The sequence below is a fragment of the Pseudorasbora parva genome, chromosome 7, assembly GCF_024679245.1.
Source record: "Pseudorasbora parva isolate DD20220531a chromosome 7, ASM2467924v1, whole genome shotgun sequence".
NCBI lineage: Eukaryota > Metazoa > Chordata > Actinopteri > Cypriniformes > Gobionidae > Pseudorasbora > Pseudorasbora parva.
The window spans coordinates 26986691-27004716 of NC_090178.1; the positions used below are offsets into that span (position 1 = coordinate 26986691).

The window sequence follows — 18026 nt, forward strand, 5'->3', positions numbered from 1 at the left end:
TAGTTCCAATATAAAATGTCTCAAACTAAATTATCTATTTTCAAGAAACATACAACCATGCAATTTCAAGTACAATAACAAACTTTTATTTTGTGTTGAACAAAAATAATGACATGTTTGAAGTCCTGGAGAAATCCAACCACAGTTTCCCATTTTTATTTAATATTCATATACAATATAACATTCAGGACATTTATTTAACGATACAATTTGTTCATAATTACAGTGCTCCACGAAATAGAGAATAAAAATAAAAACAGACTGAGAAAGAGGCAAGAGACCTATGAGTCCCATCACTGAGTCTCTCAAAAGAAACAAACGTCCAGACGGTGATGACAAACCTGAGTGTCAACATTTCCAAGCCTCGTTTTCATGCTTAATACACACTGCGATGGAGGCACGGCACAACCAATCATTTAAAACGCCTCTGTCAAACCAAAAACTTGTAGCCTTGTCACAATTAGATGATCAACGAATTCTAAACGCCTCCCTGCCGTCCCACAGAGCTGACTCAAATGTACCGGTATGTGATTCCCTTTGACCTCTGGGCTCCAGTGCTCTCTTCCAGTCTCTTATTGGCTCTCTACAGTATCAAGGGAGGCCTTGAACTCAGAAATGGGGAGTGGAGTGCAGTGTGTCGTATCAAAATTTTGCATGTACTTTCGTGCCTGAGAGAGAGAAATGACCAGTTACCACAAAAACTTTAAAAGTTTGAAAACAGAAAAACCCTTAATAGCTTAAACACCACATATAAAGACAGCAATTATTGCACACTGATGTGCAAGATTGTGGGAAGCCACAATGTACTTCACTACAGTATAACGGTGTAGAGTCTGATATTTTTGGAACATACCAAGAATAGAGCAAGCTGTCTTCTGCCTTCTAGTGCCATGTCTTCACCTGAAACAGAAGATCAGATCACCGACAGTCAAATGTCTGTGCTGTTTTAAGCAGGAGCTGTAGCCATAGTAATGGAAATCATTGCTGAACATCCTCGCTTCTACCAAAGTGGAAGTGGGTATGTGTACTGTGTATGAAGCACGTACCAACGCTCCAGGGGAACAGGGTCTCTCTGTCTGTCTTATAGGACTGCAGCACAGACAAGCACCAATCATCATCCACCTCATAGCCGGTGTACACAGATTCTGAGGAACGGGAAAAGTGACATTCTGCTTAATACAGTAACAGCCATATCAAGAAGAGGAAACACAGAGGGAAAAAAACATGGAATAAAACCATCTAGAAATTCTGTCTGATACAGACACTACATATTAGGGTTTATAACCGGTGTTATGGCCAGTATTCTAATCCAGTTTTCAAACTTTCTGATTTTACTGACCACCAAATTATTATTCCTTTGCAAGAGCCTCCCTTTCAAAAATATACAAGAATATTTGTCAAAAAACAAATTCATACTGTACAAAATAAAAATTTACAGTGAGGAAAATAAGTAAACACCCTGCTATTTTGCAAGTTCTCCCACTTAGAAATCATGGAGGGGTCTGAAATTAAGGTGCATGTCCACTGTGAGAGACAATCTAAAAACAAAAAAAATCAGTTCTGGGCTGATTTCTCACCTTTCTTAGGATCATTGAGACCCCATGAGGTGAGATCTTGCATGGAGCCCCAGTCCGATGGAGATGGACAGTCATGTTTAGCTTCTTCCATTTTCTAATGACTGCTCCAACAGTGGACCTTTTTTCACCAAGCTGCTTGGCAATTTCCCCGTAGCCCTTTCCAGCCTTGTGCAGGGGTACAATTTTGTCTCGTGTCTTTGGTCTTGGCCATGTTAGTAGTTGGATTGTTACTGATTGTATGGGTTGGACAGGTGTCTTTATGCAGCTAATGACCTCAAACAGGCGCATCTAATTTAGGATATTAAATGGAGTGGAGGTGGACATTTTAAAGGCAGACTAACAGGTCTTTGAGGGTCAGAATTCTAGCTGATAGACAGGTGTTCAAATACTTATTTGCAGCTGTATCATACAAATAAATAGTTTAAAAAAAACATATATTGTGATTTTTGGATTTTTTATTTTAGATTATGTCTCTCACAGTGGACATGCACCTATGATGACAATTTCAGACCCCTCCATGATTTCCAAGTAGGAGAGCTTGCAAAATAGCAGGGTGCTCAAATACTTATTTTCCTCACTCTATGGAAAATATTTGGTACACAAAAAGATATTTTGAAGAATATGGTTAATCAAACAGTTGATGACTAAACAAACATGACTTTCATAGTATGGGGGGGGAAATACCATGGAAGTCAATGGTGTCCATCAACTGATTGATTATCCATATTCTTCAAAGTATCTTCTTTCATGTTTAGCAGAAGAAAGAAATTTATAATGGGTTTAAACAACTTGAGGGCGAACTATCCCTTTAAACAGACACTGTTTTCTATCCACCATTAACCATTACTGTTAAATTTACGGGTAAGCATGAAGAAAAACAACTGAACTGAATAAAATAAATAATGATTAATCTCATAATTTTTGACCAGTCTTTAGAAAGCAAAATTAATAAATAAAGTCACCATTGTGTACATTTAAACTTATTTATTAATTTTTACACCTTTTCTCTAATAGTGTTCCACTCACTGGAACACAGATTGACAACCTTTTCTAAGTTATACTATTTTAGATAATATTAAATATTTAAAAAAGGTAAAACCATAAGCTATGCTATAGTTCAGACATTTATTTCACATAGCACAGAAAAGGAGAATTTTTTTTTTACCTCAGTAAAAATATATATTAATATTAAAAAGCAATTTAAATAAAATAAGGAATATTTTGAATTCCAATATTTAACAAAGACAAATAAAAAAATATTAGAAATCAAATTATATTAATATTAATAACTATATAAATAAAATAAGTAATATTATCAACTTCTAATAGGCCAAGATATATTAATAAATACATCAAATTTAATATTTTATTAAAATATGTAATTCATAAAAATGAATCAATAACCATAAATACACACCTCCCTCAACCTGTGTCCCTGCTGCGAGCCACTGCCTGACAGCCCTGATAGCATCATCTGTCATGACCTTAGGATACCTGAGGGACAGAGAGACTGAGAGATGAAAGCAACCGAAGGAGCCGAGTCAGATTAAGCCGCTTGTGTGAATGCCGTCTGACCTGTACTGGAGTAGTTTGAGTAACAGGTCATTTCCTCTGTTGGACATGATGTCTTCTGGACCCCTGTATCAAAACACAATATGGCCAAGGCAAGATCAGGAGCGATTCGCGTTTGCCTCCATGGGCAAGAATGTGTTTATTAGTGTCCCGGATGACTCACGTGGTAGTGATGATTTCATCTTTGGTTCTTCTGATCAATAACACTGGACCCTGGTACCTGAAAGGAGAGCCAAAGGATTCAAATGGAGCTTACGTTCTACATTTCACATGATTCATTTAAAGTCACAATGAAATCAAAATTGACCTCTCTTATTAAATGATTTATCGGTCCTCGGTTTTATATGTGCCCTCATAATCTTTAATCAAAATAACTTCCCCTCCCTCTTGCAGCCAAATCCCTTCTCTGATGATTTTGTTATTGGCGCAACAATCCAATCAATTCCCAATGAACAAAATTAAGTCCTGTCCTACATTTTTTCTCATTTTCTCAAGTTTCACTCAAATGTACATCACAACAGTCTGTCGCAATGTCTATTTTATGTTGAATTTAATAGTAAAAAAAACAAAGATGACTGACTAACTTGCAAAGCTGTTCAGCATTGTTCAGGTTCATGTACTGCCTCACCGTATGGGTGACCAAGGGTCCTGAGGAAATAAAAGCAAACGGATTCATCAGTGAATTGTTTGGGTCACTCTTTAGAGAGGAGTAGAGATGGAGAGAGCACAACACTCACTCCAGCTTTCTGGCATGACCTTCAGCGCAAGGGGTAAAAGGTCATCAAATGAGGCATCTAGAACCAGTGCTCGGATCTCTGGGTATGACATCACAGCCCAACTGGCTAAAATAGAGCAAGTTAAGAATTACAGTAAAATTAAGTCATCATTTTTTCCATTGTCTGATCTGTGATGGTTTACCTGTGAAGCCCCCTATTGACCAGGCGTACACAATGATGTCATTCAACTGGAAGCCCAGTTTGTGCACGGCAAACTGAATGACTACGTCCATCGCGTTGGCCTCGTTTTGAGGAAATGGAACTCCCTGAAAAAGCAGAAGAGAAATATGTACACTTTTCATCCATTTTGCAGTTTAGATAATACATACAGATACTCTCGTGTAACCAATGTACACTACATTAGCTGTGTGCTGTTATGACAAGGTCAGTGTGAGGAACAGATGGTGCGATGTTGACTTACTGTACTGCCGCCAAACCCAGGGTGATTCCAGCCCAGCACTGAGTATCCACCTATAAACACACCAGAGGAAACAGTTTCACATCCATCTAGTGAATGAATGTTGAAAATGCAACAGACACACTGAGGTGAACACATTTACCTTCCAGTGGCGTATTCATGCAGCCGACCTCATAGAATCCTGCGTTTCCCTCACAGCAGATCACCTGTGACACTCATCATATCAGCTTTGGGTATATCAGGTAATTCTACTAAAAACTACTTTCTTTCTCTGAAGCTTCTGTTATGATTTCTCTATTGCTCTTTTCTAAATGGCACAATTACTTTATTTATACTATTTAGATATTTACCAGTGTTTTTCCAGATGGTCCTCCATCTCTCCTCCGATCCACAAACATGGTGTCAATCTCATTCCCATCACAAGCCACCAGTTTGTTCCGCTGACCGTCATACTGAAAACAAGGCAAAGATGCGTTTAGGGCCTTTTTGCCACGTTTTTCCCTACACATATTTCCACATCATTTCTTGGATTTACACCACTGTACAAAAGATATATATATATTATTTTTTTTCTCTCCAAATGAATGCTGTTCTTTGGATTAATCCAAAATTCCAGAAAAACTGGAAACTTTTTCTTGAGCGCCACATATTAGAATGATTTCTGAAGAATCCCGTGACACTAAAGACTGGAGTAATGATGTTGAAAATACAGCTGTGTCATCAAAGGAATAAATCACATTTTAAAAATGTATGAAAATTAAAAACTTTATTTTATATCATCCAGGCGGATGCTGCACATTGGTGGTGGTTGAGGAGATTCCCCTCTTCTATGTAAAGCGCTTTGAGTGTCTTGAAAAGCGCTATATAAATCGAACGCATTATTATTATTATTATATTGTGATAATATTTCACAAAATTACACTGTATTTTTTATTAAAATAAATATAGCCTTGGTAAGCATCAGAGACATTCTCGGTTTTGGTTTTATATATACACACACACACACACACACACACACACACACACACACACACACACACACACACACACCAAATTATTATGCAAATTATATATTTCTCTGATTTTTATAATTAGTCAATGCAAATGACAATCATCAACCATTAGGGTATAATTCAAATTTTAATGAACAAACCTCCTAATGATAACAGTATTTATTTCAAAATTGAAAAAAATGAAAATGCACTGCTCCAAATTATTATGCACAACAGAGTTAAAACATTGTATAGGTTGTAAAGGACTGAAAACATATTTACTTAAAATCAATTCTCATTTGATTTCATTTTGCTTATTCTATGCTCCATACACTTGCGTTATAAGCGAATCTGTTTTTAGAGATAAAAACTTTTTTTATTTACATTTGATTTTCATGAAAACGCATCCCAGAGAACAATCTACTCTGTAACCATGTGTTATTTACCCCCAGGTTCATTTGTCAGAGTTGTCCTTTAACATAGGACACCCTTCTTTGATATCACATCACAATTCTTGCATCCCTTAAACTTATGAGTTATTGGAAAGTTTCAGCTTGAATTAGTTTGAAGGATGTCAGAATAGCCTTCCAGAGCTGCTGATTTGATGCGAACTGCCTCCCACCCTCATAGATCTCTTGCTTAAGGATGCTCTAGGTTCTCAATAGGGTTGGTCAGGGGAGGATGGTGGCCACACCATGAGTTTCTCATACTTTATGCCCATAGCAGCCAATGATACAGAAGTATATTTGCAGCATGAGATGGTGCATTGTCAAGTATGAAGATGATTTTGCTACAGAAGGCACGGTTCTTCTTTTTGTACTATGGAAGAAAGTGGTCAGTCAGAAACTGTACATACTTTGCCAAGGTCATTTTTACACCTTCAGGGACCCTAAAGGGGCCTGCCAGCTCTCTCCCCATGATTCCAGCCCATAACATGACTCTGACACCTCCATGATGTCGCAGCCTTGTTGGGACATGGTGGCCATCCACCAACTACTCCATCCATCTGGACCATCCAGGGTTGCATGACACTCAGTAAATAAGAAAATTAGTTTTCAACCACTTCCGCTTGTTGAAGACTAATTCAACTAGTTGAATTGAATTTCCGCAAAAATTGGTTAGGGGTGGCCGAATATTATGCACAACTGCAATCCTCTGGAGGATCCTACACCTTGAAGTTCGCAGGACTCCAGAGGCACCAGCAGCTTCAAATACCCGTTTGCTGCTTTGTAATGGCATTTTAGCAGCTGCTCTCGACTCTTAATCCGATGAATTTGTCCGGCAGAAACCTTCCTCATTCTGCACGAACCCATCTGTGCTCTGAATTAGCCACAAATCTCTTCATAGTACGATGATCACACTTAAGTTTTCGTGAAATATCCATTGTTTTTTTATACCTTGTCCAAGGCATTACACTATTTGACGCTTTTCAGCAGTAGAGAGTTCCTTTTTCTTTCCTATATTGCCTGACACCAGTGTCCTGCTTAATAATGTAGAACGTCCTTCTTTAACTGTACTGGAAAACTTACTTTTCCTTTCACTGGGCTCATCTGGCAAACTAATTATAATGGGTGTCTGAGCTTCATTTCAGTGATCCAAAGAGCCCTGAGACACAATACCATCCATGAGTTTAATTGAAAAACAAAAAATGTTTATGACACATTTTTTTGCATAATAATTTGGAATGCGGCGTATATATATACACAGGGTTCCCACGGGTTCTTGAAATCCTTGAAAATGTGTGATTCTGAAATAAAAAATTCAAGGCCCTGGAAAGTTTTTGAAAATAAACATGCATAGATACAGGTCCTTGAAAGTGCTTGAAATTATTTTGTGAAAGAAGTTTTCTGGAAAAAAATCCCTATTATACCCTCTGGTCCGCTAATGTGTTACTTCGCCAACACTTCGTGGCCCATGCATACTAGCTTGCTTGGTTTACGTTAGTTACGTGCATTTATGCATTACGTTGTGTTTCCCGCGTAGGGTACTTTGTGTTGTACGTTGCCATGACGTTCACACACAAGAAACTACTGCAATGGTACCTCAATGTTTTCAGTGCTTACACTGAACCCCAATATGTTCAGTCAATGACTGTATATTGTGTTCAATAAACATAAACATTTTTGATAATCTGTTCCCTTGGTTTACGTTAGTTACGTGCATTTATGCATTACATTGTGTTTCCCGCGTAGGGTACTTTGTGTTGTACGTTGCCATGACGTTCACACACAAGAAACTACTGCAATGGTACAGTAATTATGTTACGATTGTTCCATTGACTGTCAATATGTTATCATTGGTCCATTGACTGTCAATATGTTATCATTGTTCCATTGACTGTCAATATGTTATCATTGTTCCATTGACTGTCAATATGTTATCATTGGTCCATTGACTGTCAATATGTTATCATTGGTCCATTGACTGTCAATATGTTATCATTGGTCCATTGACTGTCAATATGTTATCATTGGTCCATTGACTGTCAATATGTTATCATTGGTCCATTGACTGTCAATATGTTATCATTGTTCCATTGACTGTCAATATGTTATCATTGTTCCATTGACTGTCAATATGTTATCATTGGTCCATTGACTGTCAATATGTTATCATTGTTCCATTGACTGTCCATATGTTACCATTGTATACAGTCAATATGTTACCATTGACTACAACAAGCTTACACTGAACTCCAATATGTTCAGTCAATGACTGTATATTGTGTTCAATAAACATAAACATTTTTGATAATCTGTTCCCTAAATTTTTTTATTTAATGTAATGTTGCATTGCTCTGCTGGTTAAGATAATGTAAATCCATGAGGCAAGAAAAACTTAAAAGCATATTCATATATCTTAAAACTTCTGTTTACACGAGCCTAAGTGCGTTTCAATTAATTGAAAAAGTTAATATCAGACCATCCCAGTATAGGATGTAACGAATATTCTTCAGTTTTATGCAAAACAGAAATACCACAAATAGAATATCAGATCTCTGTCATATGGCCATAAATAAATGTAAAAAAGGTTTTTTACATAGTTGTAATAATGTATCCTAGAAGGAAACACAATGTAACCTTGCTCTCATCCTAAATATTTCCCAGAATTTGAGGGTACTGGACCTGGAAAGTCCTCGAATTTGAATTTTAACCAAGATGTGGGAACCTTGTATAGCAGTCGTTATATACAGATTTTTTTAATCCCTGATATTTCCAGGTTTTCCATGACCCAAGGAGTTGTATAATGTATAATGTGAGTTTTTTTCCCTTCTAAAACAGCTTTTAAAAATGAACTGGTTTTTAGTTGTCGTTCTGTTACCTCTTCTACGAGTCTGGCCTGGCCCTGCTGTAACATGGGCCTCATGGCCTTCTGCAGCAGACCCACTGACCCCGGGTACAGCATCCTCCGGCCGAAAGAGTGAGCTATCAGATAGCTACACAAAACACACATATAAGAGACTCGAACACGTGGCATAACTGCTGATGAATATGTAATAGGAGTCACCAATTACCAGACCTCTCCTCTAAATTTTTGTATTTGTACAAACCTAACAACAAAGTATATCCTTGTAAGTGTGTAAATGTGTTATCAGGCACGCGTTACCTTAAGATGTGGCACGGCAGCGTGCGAACTGAATTCAGCACACCGTCTGCAGCCCCTCTGTGTTTCGGCTCTGGCCGTAGCAGAGACACACCACCTTTAGACAGCTTCCTGCAGACAGAGGAAGTGCAGATACATTAGAAACACGCACTGATCGCAGAGCTAGCCAATGACACCCAATTAAAGCTAACTCTTTTAAAACTGAAAGACTGAGTTGTTGTTTTTTTGTCTTTTAATTATTTTTGTGGCAAGAAATATGTTTGGTAGCCAATGTCGAAACTATATTTGCTAAAAACTCCTTATTTGGTTTAACTTTGTTAAAAATGTATGCCAAAGTGTTGACTTAATAAAAAAGTTCTCACAGGGTTAAACACAGCACAATTTAATAAAACATGCTTTAGGGATAAGGGACTCGGAAAAAAAGATCATGTTAGTGGATCTTTTCCTAATATTGCAAACTTGTGTGTCTTCCTGTAATGGCCCATTTCTCAATGATGATCGATTAAAAACATCATATAAACTGAAGTTTGTTCACGGTGTATTGATCCACTCTGTTTGCCATTTGTTATTAATACAGGAATTTATTATAGGTTTTAGATCCGATGTCTGCTGATGGTGCCTCTTTTGCAGCAGTGTCTGCTTCCTTGTTTCTACACTAATTCCACAGTGTCCAGGTTCCCAAAAATGTAGAAATTAAAATGATGAACGTCTAGTTTCAGCAGTTTGCATTACAAGTGCTGCACTCTCATTTTTAAGGGATGACACACTGGTGTAAAAGACATGACTTTGAATGTAATAAGTAAATTAGAAATATACATTTCTCTATTCTAAGATGAAAGCCTTTGCCGTTGGGGACAGATATTCCTCTTTTTTGGTGAGAGAAAGAGAGAGACGGGCTTTACTTACGGACTACCGACTTCTTTCCAGCTGAAATCTACAGGCCAATGTTTGAAGTCAAAGTCAAAGCATGCCAGTTTTTTCTGTAGGGGATATAACAACATCCATTTAATGTGCTAATTAAAGCAAAGCTCTATGTGAATATTCCTATGGCACTGCTACTGTGTCACCTTGTTGCTAGGCGTGTGGTTCTTCCTGGTCTCCTCCAGTATGCTGATGAACTGAAGGTACTCTGGGTTTCTCCAGCGCCCCCACCCTAACACCAGCACAACAGTAAAACGTTTACTTTACGACAGTGTGAACATACATGAAGTAATTAAACAGACAAACATTACTAATAAACAAGGTCAAATATAGTGTCACCTCTCAGACAGGCCACTCCCAGCAGACAGACCATCGCTGTGCCAACATACTGACTGAAAGGAACCAGTTTACTGCTGCAGATGTACCCTAGAAGAGCCAGCATTATTAATAGCACACAATAACAATATTAATGTTTGGTATTACAATTGTTCAGTCTGACACAATTTAGAAATATATACTATTCAGGGCACAGCAAGGATGGTCACATGGTTTTACATTGATTTTATTGATCACGTATCTGCGTTTTTATACCTCGGAAACTGACATTTTTGGATTTCTAAAGTGTTTTAAATGTTGTTCTGTTGAATTCAGCAGTGTACAATGAAAAATATTACATACTTTGTATATTTAAACTATTATTCAAAGTTTGGGGTCAGTAAGATTTTTATGTTTTTGAAATAAATCTCTTATGTGCACCAAAGCACATTTATTTGATTTAAAACAGTAATGTTGTGAAATATTATTACAATTTAAATAACTGTTAGTAACATAATTACCCCAGTCTTCAGTGTCACGTGATCCTTCAGAAATCACATTAATGTGCTGATTTGCAGCTCAAAAAACATTTATTTTTATTTATTTTCTAACAGCATGCAAGTTTCTATAGCTATGATTAATGGCTCTATGGTAGGGTTAGATATTCAAAAATAAATTTTTAAGAATTTTTGGTAACACTTTACATTATTTTCATTAGTTAATGTATTAATTAATATGACCTAACCATGAGCAGTACATTTGCTACTGTATTTGTTAATCTTTGTAAACATTAGTTAATAAAAATCCAGCTGTTCATGGTTTGTTCATGTTGGTTCACAGTGCATTAACTCATGTTAACAAGATTTAAATAAAGTATTAGTAAATGTTGAAATTAGCATTAACAAAGATAAATACATGCTTTATAAGTTCATTATTAGTTCATGTTAAGTAATATAATAATGAACCTTATTGTAAAGTTACATTTTTTTTTTAAGCTGCTGTCCGTAACTTTATTTGTGTTCAAGATTTATAAAAAATATATAATGAGAATGTACAAGATAAATAAATTTTTCAAATCGTGTTTTTGTCTTAGCCTGAATCATTATTGGTACACTTATAATAAGTGTTTATATTGGGACTATATCAGACGGGTCTGGTAGGAACCGCTGTGGAGGAGCACAGTCCCTGCGTGATCCGCCATAGACATAAACAGAGAGAAGTAGTTCCGGCTGCAATGTTCTTCAAGATGCCGCTAGAGCGCAAATAGTTACGAACTGCAGCTTTAACTTTAAGATTCAAGATTTAAGATTTGGAATTTCTTGCTTAAAACCTTTTTTCAAAAGGTATCAACATAGTAAAACAAGTTCCTCAAAGGAGTAGATCTATTACAGTCCAGCAAAATATTTTTAATGGACAGTGGATTGTGACAAGATGAACAATTTGGGGAATTCTTTTTATCAATGTTGAAAACAGTTGTGCTGTTAGATACAGGATTCTTTGCTGAATGAAAAGTTAAAAAAGAACAGAATTTATTTGAAATGCAAATCTAAATTGATTGTAACATAAAAAAATATCTTTACTGTCACTTTTGATCAATTTAATGTGCCTTTTGCTGAATGAAATAATATTTTTATTATTTATCTTTTGAACAGTGTGGCGTATTTTTAGCAAGGTGTGCAAAAATCTGAACTACAGCTCACCTGAGACAGCAGAAATTGCTGATTCTTTTTATTAGTGGGAAATAACACATTATACTATCAATGTATCTTAAAGGTGCCCTAGAATGAAAAATTGAATTAACCTTGCCATGGTGAAATAATAAGAGTTCAGTACATGGACATCACATACTGTGAGTCTCAAGCATCATTGCCTCCTCCTTCATATGTAAATCTAGTGAATCCATAACACAACGGGGAAAAAAGTGCTTCTCAACATAAACTCAACCGTGACGCAAGCGTTGGGGATCATTTATATGCAGGCAGAAATGGGAGCGAATCATCAAAACAAGCTGCTCGCATGGACAAACTTCATGTTCCAGGCTGTGCAGGAAACTTGTCTACCCTTCCCACAGATAAAAAATGTCAATAGTCATTGTTGATTTTTATAATCAGATACCACAACAATTTAATTCTAGAAATCGTTCGGTTGTTCGGCCCATTTCAAGCAAGCTTCACTCAGCGTCTTAAACTGAAGAAAGTGGCAACTATATTCCTGCAAGCAGTAAGAAGCGATTTATCCACTCATTGACTGTTTAAACAATTTCTGATTAAACTGAAAGTTTCTTAGAGAGGCCGCATTGTCTAGATAACGCAAGATGCTAGTACAGTAACAACAGGAAACTCTAAGTACCCTACAAAACTAAATAGTGTGTCTAATGACAAAGGGTAATATTTTGTATTACAAAATACAACCGTAGATACTTTGCTTAGATCGTTCACTCGATCCTTCTAGCAAACGTCACCTTTTCCACCATATAAGTTAACACGATAGTATTCCACAAGGCTATTCATTTTGTAAAAATATAAGTTATATGTATATTTTTGAGAACTGAAGTATGGTGTTTCCTATGATGTTTTTGCCTATTTGTATTTCAGATTAGGCTACATCACAGTCACTGCGTAACGTTAGCCTACATTGTGACTAACGTTATAAAAACATTGGGTGATGAAATCGTTGACAAAAAAAGACAAGTCTAAAATGTAGGCTGAATGACACACTTTAAGCAGAACATCTCAAATGGAGATTGATAAAATGCAGCTTACTTGTTTATTGGTGTTTTCAGTTCACCAGCGTGCGAGAGAGAGCTTGCGTGCATATGGTTGCCAGATTGGACCTGTTTAAAATAACACTGGATATCATACAGGTTTTTTTCACAGAAAGCTGTTTGGGGGAAATCTGGCAACCGCGAGCTCTTTCTCGCGCGCGGATGATCTGAAAACACCAATAAACAAGTAAGCTGCATTTTATCAATCTCCATTTGAGATGTTTTGCTTAAAGTGTCATTCAGTCGGTCTGTGTTCTGTCAGGACGGTCAGAACTCACAAGCCGCTTCACTGAACTGCTGTGAGCTGCTGAAATAAGCCAATCAGAGCAGAACTCAACATTAATATTCATGACCCTTCCAAATAAGGCAAAAACAGAGCATTACATCCTAGGGACAATTTATAGGGTTGTAAATGGACCTGTAAAACTGTATCTGGACAATTTTTGCCCTTAAATAAGCCACATACCCTCTATGTAGATATCAGAGAACAATTTAACATATTGTTTCAAATCATTATAGGGCACCTTTAATTATACCAAATACAATTAGTAGTATTTCCTTGTCATTTAATTACACAATTATTAGAAAATGCCATTAAATCACCTCGTTGTAAGACACACAGGCACCCTTTCGCCAGAAACATAAGAGAACAACATGCTCTCTAACCATAATACACTCCTCTAACGGCACAATATCAAAATGATATTGAACTATAGTACAACCACAATAACATAACTTTATCATACTGGATACAACATTAAAATACAGTAATTAAACCTATTCAGTACTTAATATTATAAATGCATCATAACATCTTTGATTCAGCTATTTAAATATTCAAACAAAATCATACCTTGGTTTGATCATGATATAAAATATGGCTACCGAGTCAGCAAAGAGGTTGTTCAGTTAATAAAAGACAGCATAGCTCATTCACAACCTGAACATCAGTACTCCTCTCAGGTCTGCTTAGCAGAAGAACATCACTGAGACCTCTTATGAATGAACCAGGCTAAAAATACATACAGCACTGCTGTGAGAGCATTAGCCCGTGACTCATTTGATATGATTACACCGACTGAGCATAACAATAAGACTGAACCAATCAACACCTGCTCGTGTGATAACTATAAGATATGCATATTATATTTATATTTATTTTATATTTAAAAAAATTATATTTTAGCACACAAATAAATATGCTGGTAACACTTTATTTTGATGGTAAGTAAGTTTGAACCTAAATGTCAACTAACTCTCATTAGAAGATTATTAGTAACTGTCTTCCTAATACGTGCAAACACTTTATTTTGATGCTCCCCAACAGACATTACTATAAGTAACCTTGCAAGTACATGTCTTATTCTACTAACACTTAACCCCTTATTCTACAAACACTAATCCTACACTTAAGAGTCTACTTATACTCAACTAATACTCTAATGAGAGTTAGTTGACATGTAGGTGCAACATTATGTCTAGTCAACCGAATATCTAAAGGGGAGCATCAAAACATAGCGGAATCAATATGTTTAGTTGCTTGCTGCTGTATGATGCTGTATTTGTGTTTTACCTTTCCTGTAGAGATAGCAGAGGAGCAGTGGAGAACTGTAGTACGACAGAGACCACAGCACTGAAGCCTGAAGGACAACACATGACAGGGATTCAATTTTGCATTACAAAACTGTTTGACTTCTTTTGCTTTGGTCAGGGATAAACTGCAAAGAAGCTTAAAGGGTTAGTTCACCCAAAAATGAAAATTCTGTCATAAATTACTCGTCGTTCCAAGATCTTTGTTCATCTTCAGAACACAAATTAAGATATTTTTTAATGATTCATTTTTTATGATCCTCCATAGACTGCAACTTTATTACCAATTTTAAGGTCCAGAAAAGTAGTAAAGATATTGTTAAAATAGTAACTCCTTTGGTTTAACCTTCATTTTATCAAGCGGTGAGAATAATTTTACTTTTTGTGCACAAAAAAAACTAACAAAAATAAAGAATTTATTTATAAATTTCTTCTCCGTGTCAGTCTCCGGCACTGTTCAGGTGTGCTCCACGACGCAAGAGCCGGCCTATAGTGATCCACCGTTCTGACGTAGAACCCAGATGTGCTTGTCTGGCTAAAACCAAAGTGAGCTCAATCTTTAAACATTTAACATTAGTCTAGGGGTACTGCTCTGCATTTTCCACCACTGCTATTTGACAATTTTGTCAAACTGCTGAAATCATGTGACATTTGTGATCCGAATCATTAAACGATTCACTGATTCATGGCCGTTTGAATCTTTATTTGAGGTTTGAAAACAAATGCAGAAGAGAAGACTGATGTTGAATAAAACTGTAGTTTTTGTTATTTTTGGACCAAAATGTATTTTCGATACTTCAAGAGATTCTAATCAACCAACTGATGTCACATATGGACTACTTTGATGATGTTTTTATTATTTTTCTGAACATTGACAGTAAAGTGGGCATAGACTGCATATGCTCTGAGACTAAAATATAAAATATCCTAAACTGTGTTCCGGTGATGAACGGAGGTCTTACGGGTGTGGAACGATATTAGGGTGAGTCATTAATGACATCAATTTAATTTTTGGGTGAACTTACCCTTTAAGGATGAACCACTGGAGTCACATTGACTATTTGAACAACATTTCTAGGCCTTGAAAAAGGTAATTGTGTTGCAGTCTATGTGGGGTCAGAGCTCATTGATTTAATCAAAAATGTCTTAATTGGTGTTCCGAAGATGAGCATTCTTATGGGCTTTAGAATGACGAATAATTATTGAGAGAAATGACATTTTTGGATGACCTATCCCTTTAATTTTCAATGACATCACTCGGTCACTACACAAACTGCAGAGAAAATGTGCATGATTGATCACAGTGATCACACATACCCAACCGAGGATGCTGTCTGTGTGTTTCTCCAAACCTCTGGGCTGATAATTCCACCCCTGCAGAAGACAAAGATATGCCAGTTATGATGATATTTACAAAAGTTTGCTATGGTGACTGACCATTAGCCTGGCCACTCTCCATTGACGAGCGTTAACTTCCTTGAAGGAGGGTACTCTGTTGAGTTTAAAACTATTGGATCTGCCATAACCAATCACTAACGTTTGGCTAACGTTGATGACGTTGATGTCGTGTGCTAGTTTGATTTGACGTATGTCATCTCAAACAAGTGCACGACATCAACGTCTTCTTTCTCTGCCACTCCCTCTGTTCGCTGAATGGACTGGTTAAAATTTGACCGGAGAAAACCAGAGAATATACTGGAATCCCAGACAAGAGCGCTAAAGGAAAAGGAAAATTGAGCGGATGAGCCAAGCTAATAGACCATAGTGTTCAGGACATAAAAAAACTACAGATATTTTAAAACAATAAACATGCTTGATGGATATTTTTTACTGATATTCAATTATAAATAACAACAAATAGTATTATTATATCCATAATTAATATTTTGTTTTTATTGTTCCATTCTCAAATAATTAAGCTATTTAACAGAAGAAAACAACATTAAAGATGTATATCAATAAATATGGGCATACTAATATTAAATAAACATTAACAGTTGCAAAAAACAATACCAGTCAATCTAGTCTTAGCCATGAGTTTCAGTCATGAAAAATAATTCAGAAAGCTTCTTGAAGGAGAGCCTATTAATTAATTATTAGTAACAACACTACTGTTTAAAAAAAATCTTGACTAGGTACTATTCAACTTTATTGTTTTCATACAGCATAACCTTATTAAACTCTCTGTGAAGGAGTGCTCCTTCACAGAGTTTAATTAATAGGTTAGGCCTACGTAAGAGAAAGAGATGGTGACCACAATATTAATCAATTATTAATGCAACTGTCCAAGTACGAAACCAAGACAATGCCAGACGTCTGCTAAACTAAACAGAAACACTATAAAACGCAATCAATCAAGCAATCAACCCGTGGGTGCGGTAATAGTGTTGTTATGGTTGCGCTCCTCATGACAGATGGTTGACTGACCTCCTGTCATTCGACCATTAACGTTAGAGCCAAGCTCAATTCCGTTAGCAAACAGCTCTCTGTCAATGGGTGCGTCTTAAAACAGAGCGAGCTGCCTATCTAGGCTTCTAGCTGTTCAGGACTTAATTGACGCATAACACAAACGTTTGAATCATATCATCGCATATGGTGCCCAAAATGCTGTCTAGATAGGCAGCTCACTAGGATTTAGGACTAAACCAATAACGCAATTAAGTTATCCACTTCCGCACATTCATGCAAGACTGATCTTGTCAGTGTTTTAATGCTACGGCTCTATTTGAAGGGGAAGGAAGAGTCCTACCCTGCGGGGCGTTCTGCCGTCAGTTCGTGTCTGGTCCGGTGAGCGGTGGATCCGCTGCAGATTGGGCCCGAATAGGCACCGGAGCCACGTCCAGCCGGCCATTCTCACTCGGTAAGGTACTACGGCGGCCTGTGAGGATCACACATGCGACAGTAGCGAATGCTAAAACGCGCATTTTCACGTCACAGTGCGATACGTAAAATTTTTTACGGTCTATGGTTTCAATACAGTGGTGTACAAAAACTAAACCTTGTTTGAAGGTATTTATGGCTGATTTTCATTTGTATATTGAGTCTCTCCAATGTATTTATGACAAAAAAATATAGATACACAATTCTATACTTGAAAATTGAAATTGAAGTAACGTTAGCCTACAAACGTTAATTATTGATTTACTTTATTTTCTTTACTTCTATTTCAATAATAAACAATAATATTGTACATAGTTTTTATGTATTGTAAATCCAAGTTGTGTTATCTTTTTGAATGTCTTGTCATAGTTGTAAATGTTTTGTGTCTATAATGTTAAGGAAAAAAATTAAACAAAAGTTGTGATTCAAAACCATTTTTTTTACATTTAAAAAGAGATGAGATTTATAGAGGGATATAGCAGACAAAATAATCAAATAAATACATGGGAATAAATATATAAATCATAAAATGTTGCAGTCATGATGTTATATTTCTTATTGATCTTCTAACAAATATTACTTTATTAATAAATACATGTATTTGTATTTGAGGCAGAT

The 18026-nt window shown here is 36.4% G+C and overlaps 1 protein-coding gene across 1 annotated transcript; it reads right to left on the minus strand.

Annotated features, from left to right (window-relative positions):
* Window positions 1-63: 63 nt before the first annotated feature.
* abhd16a (abhydrolase domain containing 16A, phospholipase) lies at window positions 64-17431 on the minus strand. Its single transcript, XM_067448861.1, has 20 exons — window positions 17278-17431; window positions 15846-15902; window positions 14512-14578; window positions 10199-10285; window positions 10006-10091; window positions 9845-9918; window positions 8942-9049; window positions 8657-8771; window positions 4694-4795; window positions 4486-4549; window positions 4347-4396; window positions 4068-4191; window positions 3887-3991; window positions 3734-3797; window positions 3313-3369; window positions 3153-3215; window positions 2995-3071; window positions 1047-1145; window positions 854-900; window positions 64-668 (listed from the first exon to the last, which is right to left on the minus strand). The coding sequence occupies exons 1-20, from the start codon at window positions 17377-17379 to the stop codon at window positions 573-575; spliced, it is 1644 nt and encodes a 547-aa protein (XP_067304962.1). The 5' UTR covers window positions 17380-17431; the 3' UTR covers window positions 64-572.
* Between the last annotated feature and the right edge of the window lie 595 nt (window positions 17432-18026).

Excerpts from the sequence above, each read along its gene's own strand:
- abhd16a (XM_067448861.1), bottom strand. The coding sequence starts at position 17,379 with ATGGCCGGCTGGACGTGGCTCCGGTGCCTATTCGGGCCCAATCTGCAG. Across the intron at positions 15,903-17,277 it reads ACGGCAGAACGCCCCGCAGG|GGGTGGAATTATCAGCCCAG; the intron begins GTAGGACTCTTC and ends TGTCTTCTGCAG. Across the intron at positions 3,992-4,067 it reads GTCAATAGGGGGCTTCACAG|CCAGTTGGGCTGTGATGTCA; the intron begins GTAAACCATCAC and ends GCTCTATTTTAG.